Source organism: Populus alba, chromosome 6 (assembly GCF_005239225.2).
Source record: "Populus alba chromosome 6, ASM523922v2, whole genome shotgun sequence".
Lineage (NCBI taxonomy): Eukaryota > Viridiplantae > Streptophyta > Magnoliopsida > Malpighiales > Salicaceae > Populus > Populus alba.
The window spans coordinates 2,270,122-2,281,552 of record NC_133289.1 but is presented as its reverse complement, the minus strand read 5'-3'; the positions used below and the strand labels follow the sequence as shown (position 1 = coordinate 2,281,552).

At 33.2% G+C, this 11,431-nt stretch overlaps 1 protein-coding gene across 2 annotated transcripts; it reads right to left on the bottom strand.

Moving 5' to 3' along the window:
* Positions 1-5,803: 5,803 nt before the first annotated feature.
* Positions 5,804-9,821, bottom strand: LOC118052978 (26S proteasome regulatory subunit 6B homolog). 2 transcript variants are annotated; one of them, XM_035064088.2, is made up of 6 exons: positions 9,292-9,820; positions 8,264-8,494; positions 7,801-7,959; positions 7,490-7,642; positions 7,212-7,295; positions 5,804-6,303 (listed from the first exon to the last, which is right to left on the bottom strand). In XM_035064088.2, exons 1-6 carry the CDS (start codon positions 9,766-9,768, stop codon positions 6,169-6,171), a joined length of 1,239 nt encoding a protein of 412 aa, XP_034919979.1. In that variant the 5' UTR covers positions 9,769-9,820; the 3' UTR covers positions 5,804-6,168. The 2 variants fall into 2 exon arrangements, 1 of the variants encoding a protein (XP_034919979.1); XR_012170036.1 differs by having other exon boundaries at positions 6,164-6,303; positions 7,441-7,642; positions 9,292-9,821.
* Positions 9,822-11,431: the final 1,610 nt, after the last annotated feature.

Genomic DNA, 11,431 nt, shown 5'->3' with positions numbered 1-11,431 from the left:
TTGTTTTTAGAACACACCACACAACTCCCCACCAGACAAGTATCAAATCATCCCAAAAGGGTTTGCTTCAATGGCCTGTTCTCTTTTCATAACAGCTCGCTCTTTTTTTTGTGGGGATTTTGGTGCCCTCCTAATGCTTGCGAGCTGGGAAATTTCCTATCGCAAAATTTGCAATCGTGTGCTTCGCATCCTCATCATTTGAGTCCGGTGAAGCATTGGGAGAATCAGGCGAAACAAATCCAACATGTTGACTTCTTTCTTTTTGGATCTCTCACCAGCCTCACCACTGAAAATCCTAAGAACTGTTGGGTTGGTTGCCATTGCATGTGCAGCAAATGGATGGCACCAACCATTACATCCTTAGCAGCCACTATTGTCAAAGAAGAAGGCTACAATGGTGGTTTGTTGGTGGCAGCCACTAACCTTGACTTTGGCAGCAATCATTGTTGAAGAAAAGATGAGTTTGACAGCCACCATTGTTGACAAATGAGCAAAAGAAGCTGTCATTGATGCCTATAAAAGAGACATAATTTTAGAGAGCAAATGTGAGAGTAGTGAGACATGTAGAGAGAAGAAGAGAGAAAAAAAGAGAAGGGTTGCCACCAACAGCCCTGCTGCCTTATGCAGCTGTTGCCCTATGCAGCAATGAGAGATGAGAGTTGAGTGAATGTGATCCTTCTCCATGTGTTGTATTCTTTCTCTATCTCTAAATAATATGGACTCTTTCCTGTGGATGTAGGCGATTTGCCGAACCACGTTAAATATTGCCTCAGTGTGCTTCCCCTTCTATAAGCAAAAATCAGTACATTACCGGTCTCGGATTCCGCCCAACAAGAACAAGCAAAGGATCTAATTCAGGCTCCATGGTGGTTCCTCAAGAACCTTTCCTTTCATTTTTTTGTTGTCCTCAACATCTGTAGTAGATGAACCCCTCTCCGTGTGTCTATATATATAATATATTATATATATATATATATATATATATCCAATATATATTTTAATAATATTCTGGATATAATTTAAGCCCTTACAAATAGTATAGCTGCAAGCAAGATAAGACTTTTATAGACTGAACAATGAATTCTCTTGTTTCATATATAGAAAGATATCTTAATTGCAGTTGCTTGAAAGGGCAAGGTACTTAAGTAAATGCATGCTAATGAAGGTTTTCGAGTGTCCCCTAAGAGCATTTAGTCAGCAATAATTCTCAAAATTAATTATAAAGTCTACTTACGATCTTTTTTAATAAATCTCCATGGAGATTTTGCTGGTGCAAATGTTCTTCAAATTTGAATTTAATATTCCAGTCCATAAATGGTTGCTGCAGTGACCATAAAATCTGGATATGCGTTGGTCCAAATTAAGAGTATATATATGATCTTAAGGGAGGACCTAAATGTTGGTCCCACTAATCCAATGGTCGATCTATAATCTTTTTGAGGTTTTTTCTTGTTGTCAATCTTTTCTCTTAATTCGTGTAATAATTCCTCGTTTAACATTTACCTATATTAACTAGCTGAAGGCTCCCATGTTTTGGGCAGTTAGCTCCGACGATGTTGTGAATATTAAATTATTTATGATCTTATTTTAAAATATTAAATATTAAGTTCAAGGAGATTTTTTTAGATGAGAAATTAATGCAAAGAAAATCAATGATAACTATCTATCATCATTTCCAATCAAGAAAATCATCGAAATGCCATTGTTGGTAGATGAATAGCATGAATTTATGAACTATAATAATTCATAAACAGGAGCAGAGCTACGAAATTTCTTGAGATGAGGGGGTTTTCCTAGGGAGAGGCAAAACTTAAAATTTACTAGTTTTGGCCTTAAAATTTTAAATTATTCAAGGGAGAGCTAAGATTTTCTTTTTTCCAGGAGCCTGGCCGGCCCTAGCTCCGCCCCTAAACATAAACCTCGTAGTTAACTAGAAAAGAAATTAACTTAGCATGTATTATTTTCAGAAAACTGGTTTAAACCATCATCAATGCTATGGATTTCTTTGCTAATTACCGAATTAATGATGAGAATAAATTGTTTTATTTATCGACTTGTCTAGATGAAGATAAAATCGAACTCTCAAGGGAGGAAAAACACAGACATGAAATTAAGGAAGAAGAGATTCTTTCTAAAAGGAAGTGTGTATTCCGAATTACAAATTACTAACAAGGAAAGAAACAAGAGATGGACAAGACAAGTATAAGATGCATATAATATGCTTATTAAAGACTGAGAGATATGGATAATCAAAGCTTAAGTGACAACTCAAGCCCTTTGCCCTCTTCCTTCTGCTTCAGAGAAGTGCTGGTAGAACCCCCAAGGTTGACGGCGTTAGGAACCATGCTAGCCAAAGATCGAAGCCCTCCATTTTGCAGTTGCTGCAGTCTAGGCCGATGGTTCATAATAGAAGCCCTTGATAGCCCCGAATAATGGCCACCATTGGCATCACCACCGCCACGGTACCAGTGGTTATGGGGCGGTTCATAAATCATCGAGCTCATATCCACCCCTAGGGTTTTGCCAAGAGAAGGATAATGCATAGGAGACCTCATTGCCATGTCCCACAATGGACATGGCTTGAAGCTCATATGCTCGCTTCTCTATGGCTCTCTCCCGTTTATGGGCATTTTGATGCCCTCCTAAAGCTTGTGAGGTGGAGAACTTGTTCTTGCAATACTTGCATCTGAACATTCTCTTACCTCCATTTGATTTTACCTCAAAGAAATCCATCGAATTCAGATCAACGTTATTTGATCCATTATTATCCATATTCTCAGAAGCCCTATTTCGCTCAAAAGAAGACATGGCAAGAGTTGATTTTACATACCCATTTGAATTAATATTTATTAGATTCAGATAAAATTATCTTCCTTAACAACTATGCACAGAATAAACAAAACCTTTAAATTAAAACGTAAATTCGAGTTTTTTTTTTTCTTTCTCTTTTGATAGAAATTTAGATAAGTCTCAAATCCATTCTAATACAACTTGATGATCTATTTAAGATGTAATTATCCTTATTTTCAACAAATATTGTTAACTTACTATAAAAGGACTGTCCAAATTATTCTAATAAGGAATATATATATATAAAGAGAGAGAGGGGAAGTCTAAATGAAGATATGATTGATATGTATGTACATGTATACGTAACTAATTACTATTTGTGCAATATAAACTTTTTCATGTTTTTCTAAGTATATATGTCATACAAGGACATATATTTTGGTCCTAAAATCTTTTATAATATGTTTTTCCCTTGCAACATTCAGATAATTACATAGGTAATGAATAAAATTATAAAGTGTCAAATCTAGTAAATAAGTATTACTTATTACATTTAAAGATTTGGTACCCAGTGACCCCCACTTTTTTCTTTTTCTTTTTTTCATTTTCAAAGTTTTTCTTCCTTCTAACTGAGTCCTTTTGATGACCTAATTAGCTGGAATTAATTTTGAAGTTATAATAAAATTACCAAATTAAATTCAAGTTTTTCATTTTCAAAGAACTGAAATGTCAAACACAATGGAAAATCAAGTTTGATATTAAATTATTGGTGGCTTTCATTTTAGTCCAAAAATTTATTTTCCAGTCTTTAGATGAGAGAGATAACCTTGCTAAAAAATAATGGTAGGGAGAGAAAGTAGTTAGTTGTTGTGATTTTTAAAACTATAATGGTCAAGTTTTTTTTTTTTAAAAAAAAAACTATTGTTTTATAATTAAATAAAAAAATTTAAAGAGTTGCACACTTATATGTATTTTTAACTCAGCTTTCTAATTCAATTTTTGGTTTAAATCAACATTATTATTATTATTATTATTATTTATTGACACATAATTCTCTATTTGCTTTATTGAACACATACATCAACTTTATATTTTACAATAATTTTTTTATATGATACAAATTTTAAAATTAATTGTATTTTTAGATTTAATAACAATGTTAAAAAATTCCCTGCAACATAAATATTTTTTTTTTATATTCAATTTTTTTTGACCCTCTAGCAATAGCAACGTAGTGTGAGCCATGCAAGCTATTAGCATCTAGTAAATTACTTAGGATTGAAGTTTTTTTTACATATTTAGTAAATTTTTTATTTTTTATTTATTGCTATTCACTTGCAAGCTATATTCACTAAAATTGCGCTAAATTCAGTAAGTTGGAATAATTTCTAAATAAATTATTTAGGATAGAGGGTTTTTAACTTAATATTTTCGTAGTGATGGGCCAACGTTTTCTACTATATATCTCACTAGGCCGACTATCATCCCTTGTAGAAAAACACTAAATGGTTTGGAAAATATACTGAAGCTCTGCAACATTAATGTTCATACACTCATATTTGACTTTGGATTGACAAAGTGAATTTTTTTTTACTCTGTTCATTCAAGGTTTTTTCTCAATAAACTTTTTTATGGCTAAATTTATGGTCAACTAGCTTTGATTTGTTAAATAATTATAGGATTGAAAGATACCAAAAAAAAAAAACATGTAAAATAAATTGTAATTTCAAATTTTGCATAAAAAAATTCAATTTAATCCTTATACCTTGTAATTTTTTTCCCAATTTCCTTTGTTTTTGCAATTTTAATTTTAGTCTAGAACTTCTTCTTTTTCGGTTCATTATTTGAGAAAAAAAAGAAAGTTGTATGATCTTGGTGGGGGGAGGGGAAGAGAAAGTTGGCTAATATCGATTTAAGCCATAAAAAAGATCAATTTCGGTGTCAATGAATTTTATCTAATGAAAAGAGTCTCATTTAAGTTTTTTTTTTTTTTGCCTTCTCATTACCTGAAATGATACATTTAAACTCAAGAAATTATTTGGTTTGGGGTAATTTTGGATTTATAGACCGGTTTTTGAGTTATTTGAGATAATGTGTGAGTTTATTAAGGTATATATGATGTTTTTTTTTTATAGGTATTTTAATTTTAAAATTAATTTCTAAATCAAACAACCACCGACCTTAATTTTTCTACCACCATTATAGGCAAAATTTGGGGAGAATTAGGTGACTCAGTGGTCTACTTATTTTCCTTTTAAAAGCATTGGTTTTTTTTTTTCCTTTTATTTTTTTACTCTAATCTTATCCTTCAAAGCTAAGCCTCTATTGAATTTTCTTATTGGTTTATTATTTTTTAATTTTAAAAAACTTATTATGATGTTTTTTTTTTAATATAACATCCTTTATTTTTTTTTTTACTTTGTTTATAAATAAGATTTTAACTTTATATTTTTTTCCTGATATTAGGAGAAATTCTTTATATGTAATCTCTACTTAAATTTTATTTAATTATTTTTCTAGGTATATTTTTTTATTATCGTTTTATTAAATAAAAAATAGTTCAAATAAATAAATCTATTAAATATAATGGAGTTCATGACTTTCTATTTCAAGATTAGATATTTATATCTATATTTATTTTTTATTTTTTAATTTTAGTTTTTAGTTAAATATCATTTAGTTAATTTTCACATAAAATATTATTATTTTTAATATGTACAATCTTGCATAATATTTTTTTTCTTTTAATTTTATTCAATCACTTATATACATGTTACAAGATTAAATATCTTGAAATATATTTATTTCTAGATTTTTTTATGTTAATTTTTAGTTATTATTAACAATTTCTTTTTATATTTATTGATATTGATATTTATTTTTTTGTGTTGAAAAAACAATTATCCAACATGGAAACATGAGCTTGATAGCAATTACTTTTTCAATCACTGATTCACTGTGATAATATGATATACAAAAATTCTGAATTATTGATATATAAATGAAATAATAATTATGGAAAATGAACGACTCATATTGCTTTCTTTACATTTTCTTGCAATTCCATCCATGTTTTTTCATTTGCAAAAAATGAAATAGCATATAAGAAAAACTTTACACCACGAAAGGTTTTTTTTTTTTTCTAAACAATAATGTCAAACAGGAAACATGCCTGGATCGAGCTGAAGCGAGAAAATGACTCCAAATGTAATATAAAACGAATCTAAATTGGGGGGGACAGCAATCGTGCCCTACGCCCACAATGCAATCTGCTTCTCAATAACGAGCAGAACAAACATCAAAGGTGCACAGATTGTTTACGCCAACACAACTTCCCCAGCCAGAGCAATGATTGTCACGCGTGCGTGCTTCCAGATCTCACTTGTAGAACTCAAAGTCGGTGTCAGGCTTCTTCACATTGGTTCGGTAGCCTTTCTCGAAGTCCTTGGGGAGAATGACATACCTGTTCTTGCGCACTGCATGCATGCCTGCTTCTTGGCAGATAGCTGCGATCTGTAAAATTGCCATTCAATTCCATGTAACAGTTACAAATTTAGTCTGAGCCAAAAAATAACAGAGGCATGGGGAGGGGAATTGATGGAAACGATGAAATAAAAAAAAAAAAAAAACTAATTGGCTCTAACCCTCCCTCCCCGTTTGGGAGAGCAGTAGCTTCCACTTTTGAGGTGCTTTTCAAAAGTACATTTACCTTGAAAAAAATCAAATTGATGCTTTTCTTTTAGTGTTTTTTGATGATTTTAATGTTCTGATATCAAAAATAAAAAACAAATCTGAGAAAAAATCATTTTGATGTATTTTCATGTGAAAAATACTTTAAAAAAACACTATGTATCACAATACCAGAGACATAATCTCCATCTTAAAACCATTGTTTAAAATCTTAACAGACAAGCCAAGGGCCCGAGGGAGAAGAGCTGGCCAGACATTGAAAGTTAATAAAAATTCCAAATGCAAAGCCACGATTATCCAACAAAATACAAGGATACATAGTGCAATTTTCTGGTAGGATCACTACATAATGGAAGAGTTTTTATGAATTCTAATTACTGGTTGCCACAGACAATTAGAATCACTAAATTATCCTCATTTTCTCGACAAATAGCATCTTGTAAGAAACTATTAGCTTGCCACAGACATCTACTAATTCTTATGACCTTATCCATAACATAATCAAAATATACTGTTTCAACATCATATCCAATCTATGATTTCTACAAGCCTTCCTCTCTCTCTTTTTTTTCCCCAAATACAACCCAAAACCTGAATAATCATAAGATCTCCATAGGGGAGTAGCACTAAAGAAATCAGGTGAAATAAAACATGCAAAACGAATAGGACATAAAATGAAGGGATTTCAAAACAAAACAAGTTGCTAACAATAAATTGCAAAACCTACTAACCTCAGCAGCACTAATTTTATCAGGTCGAGACACATAATCCTCCATGTCCACCTCATCACTTAAATTCATTTTTGCAGTGCAAACCTGTATAAAAACAAACCAACTCAGTCAATTTAACTGGTATTGAACCAGAGATCAGAACACCAATATATTGTGAAATAAGGTGATGAGAAACAACAGCATCAGAAAATAAGAGGAGGTTCAAAAAGGACAGAATCATCAATCTTACAAGATAAGAGAAACAACATATTGCCACTTGAAACACAAAAGGAAATAACCTGGAAAACAAGCCTCTTTTGCCGTCTATCAGGCAAAGGAAATTCAATTTTCCGGTCAAGTCTTCCGGGACGCAGAAGAGCAGGGTCCAAAGTGTCAGCCCTATTAGTTGCCATTATGACCTTAACATTTACCGTCTGATCAAACCCATCCATCTACAGCAGAATTCAATCATGAACAAAAGATTAGAATTGGTCAACCAACATAACAAGCACATCATCAAGAAGTTATTTAAGTAAAAAGACAAGAGTTACATGCCAGACCACCAGTATACGTTGAGTGTGAATTACCAAAAGATTTTCATCACTTGTACCTGATTCAGTAGTTCCATCAGAATACGCTGAACTTCTCTATCAGCTCCAGTTTGAGCGTCAAACCTAGCAGTAGCAATAGCATCTACCTCATCAATAAAAATAATCGCTGGGGCGTTCTCTTTAGCAAGACGAAAAACATCACGAACCATGCGGGGTCCCTGGAATAAAAGAAGCGAAAAAATATATTATATTGCAGTGCATATGTAGGCAGTCATCACCAACAGCTTAAGACAATGATTCTGCTTTTAATTACTCAGATGCTTATCACTTAAGAAAACGTTAAGAAAGGTGGATATGATACAAGAATGAATGATATGATTTTATCTATATCAGGACAGAAAACTAAGTTCAGATGCTTGGAACTTTCATAAGAAGTGCTAAAACATGGAAACAAATTTCACACATAAGACTGCTGATGATAACTCAAAATAATTGAGCAGGACAGGAACATGCAAAACATACCTCACCCAGATACTTCTGAACAAACTCAGAGCCAACAACTCTAATAAAGGCTGCAGTTGTATGATTAGCAACAGCCTTGGCGAGCATAGTTTTTCCAGTTCCAGGTGGACCATAGAGCAACACACCACGAGGGGGGTCAATACCAATTTGTTTGTAAAGTTCATGGTGAGTCAGTGGCAACTCAACCGCCTCACGAATTTCCTGCTTTTGAATGTCACATCCTCCAATGTCCTGGCAATACCATAGAAGAAAAGTGGAACATGTGTGAGTTGAGGTTGAGTTCTTAAACTCAAACAAGAAACTAAAAAACACATCAATATTAATATTCAGCTTGCAGCCTATGTCACTTGATCACTAGTGCAAGAACATGCTAAGAATCAAAATACAAGCAGTTCTCTAGTTCTCAGTAGTACAAAAATCCCGAACCAACAATCAAAAATCAGAAAACTTAAGGAGCCCCCCCGTCAGCACGAAAGTACAAAAAAACTAATCAAGCTGCAACAACCACAAATAATAAAGCATCATTTTTCAAAACCTCAAATTCAAACCCCTAGCTAATTAGTCACCACTTTGGGATTACAACAAAACAATCTAACAAAACAAATTTTCAAACCCTAACTACAGAACCCATAGCTACTCAGACACCAAATTAGTAACTAAAAAAACCCAAACACCAAAACCTAAAAATCAAATTTTCAAAACCCTAGCTACAGAACCCCTCTACTCAAACACCAAATCAGTAACTCAAAAATCCCAAAACCCACCAACACTAAAATTAAACTTGAATCTTATATTATTAAGTAACTAACACCAACTTAGCTTAATATAGAAATTCATAAGCCAAATTCACAAACCCTAACCTCAAATCCCAATTCAAAACAAACCCTAATTTCAAAAATTGAACTCTAGCAAACAAAGAAAAAACTACGCTTAACCCCAACTTACCAAACCTAGCTAATCAAATCACAAAATCACCAATTTTAGAAACCCCAAATCCAAAAACCCACAAAAAAAACTTTTTCACTTACATTATAAGTAACATCAGGCTTCTCACTCTGACTAAGCAGAGAAATACTAGAATCAGCCTCAGGTGGCAAAACATCAACAAGAGCATTCGAATGCCGATGCAAAGCCACAGAAGCCGACGGCTTCAACAATTCCCTATCAATCGTACTCAAAATCCTCACATAATAATTCGAACCCGTAGTAGACCCAACAATCCCATTAGTCTGATCCACCATCTCCATAAACTGCCCGATTACAAGCGGCACCGACTGGATCCGCTTCACCTCTTCTTGCGCACGAAGCAGCTCTCGCTTCAGATTCTTCTGCTCATCCTTGACATACTCCTCTTGTATGTCGATGAATTCTTCCTGTCGTTGCAGACATTTTAAGTGGCTGTAGAGGTCGTCGTCTTCCGTGGGTACTGTTGTTGGGTCGCGTACAAGGTCCGATCTTGGCTCCACCGTCGGGGCGGGTTTCGGGTCAAGTACCATTGTCGACATGATGCGTTGATTGAGAGAGAGAGAGAGAGAGGGCTGGGGTGCAAAGCGACAAATCCGAGAATGTTTTATTTATAAACGGAGAAGGAGATTCTGAAAGGTTTTAGATGGGCTGGGGGGAAAGTCTTTGGATGTTAATGGGCTTTGAGTTTAGATTCAGGCCTTAGTGTTGCTGGATGGGCTTTGTTAATTCCATTTTTTTTATATATTTATAGTAATTATAAAATAATTAATAATTAATGCTACTAATTTTATTTTCCAACATTTAGTGCCTGTCAATAGTAAATGATTGAATTATGAGCTCCAAGGGAGAGTAATTTAATTCAGTTAATGTTTTTTTTTAAAAAAAACATTAACCTTATGAACATCGAGTAAATTAATTGAATTATCTAGAATATTTATAAAAACTAATATAAAATTAATTGAATTAAATATATCTTTTAAATTTTTAAATAATTAATATAATTAGAGAAAAAAATGATTTTATTTCGGTTCTAAAATATAAAAATGCTAAATTTTTTTATGATAATTTCAATTTCTTTGATAAATACATAGTAATTATAACATAATTAATAATTGGTTAAACTAATTTGAGTGTTGTAGTTATTAATCCTCCAAGTCTACCTCATCACTCAGATTCATTTTAGCAGTGCAAACCTGTACAAAAGTAAACTACCTTCAAATCTTGTTAAGACATTATTAAACGTTTCAAAACAAAAAAAACTTTTCATCAGACAAAGGAATGAAGGAAGAATTTCAAATAGGATCAAGCAAAACTGCACCATGCAGAAGAAATAGAGAATTACCTGGAAAATTAACAGAACTTGTACATGAACAAGCTAGTTGTGGTCAATTACAGAACTTTTAGAACATATTATAGCAGGATTTCGCATGCCATCTACAGTATCTATCATGTTTCCACTACACAAAATTTTTCTTAGCACAAACCTGACACAAGATTTCCATCAGGATTCGCTGAACTTCTCTATCAGCGCCTCTTTGAGAATCGAACCTAGCAGTAGCAATAGCATCAACCTCATCAATAAAGATGATTGCAGGAGCATTCTCTTGCCTTAGATTCTTTATATCATCTTTTACGTGATCTTCTCGGATGCTCATGAACTCCACCTGCTTTTGGCATGATTTTAAGTTGCTGTAGGGGTCGACTTCCTTGGATTCATTATTGGCTGCTCGCTTCTGTCTGGCTAGCTCGAGTTCTTTTATTGCTCCTGCCCTGCGTTTAGGGTCCGTTAGCTAGATGATTTCTTAGCCAGAAAGAAACACAGAAAGAGAATGAGATTTTGATGGAGCATTGAGGAGGAGGAGGAGTAGGAGAAGAATAATATCAGAATCCGAATTCCGATAAGTTAGTGGATTGCATTAAAGAAGTCAGATAGAGTTCTAAGTTCAACCCAATACTTTATCAGAAAGATGCCCGGAGTGACGGTTATTTTGCTAACAGAACCTGATCGGATTAAAGTTTAAAGAAATCAAAAACTGTAGATTTCTGTCAATCAAAAACTGTAAATTAAAGTTCACTAATTTCTTATATTTAAAGTTCAACCCAATTCTTAATTTGTCAGAAAGAAGCCCGGAGTGACAGTTATCTTGCTCCTAATTCCGAGAGGTTAGTGGATTGCATTAAAGGATGCGAGTTCTAAGTTCA

Excerpts from the sequence above, each read along its gene's own strand:
- LOC118052978 (XM_035064088.2), bottom strand. The coding sequence starts at position 9,768 with ATGTCGACAATGGTACTTGACCCGAAACCCGCCCCGACGGTGGAGCCA. Across the intron at positions 7,960-8,263 it reads TTCAGAAGTATCTGGGTGAG|GGACCCCGCATGGTTCGTGA; the intron begins GTATGTTTTGCA and ends CTTTTATTCCAG. Across the intron at positions 6,304-7,211 it reads ATAAAATTAGTGCTGCTGAG|ATCGCAGCTATCTGCCAAGA; the intron begins GTTAGTAGGTTT and ends GCAATTTTACAG.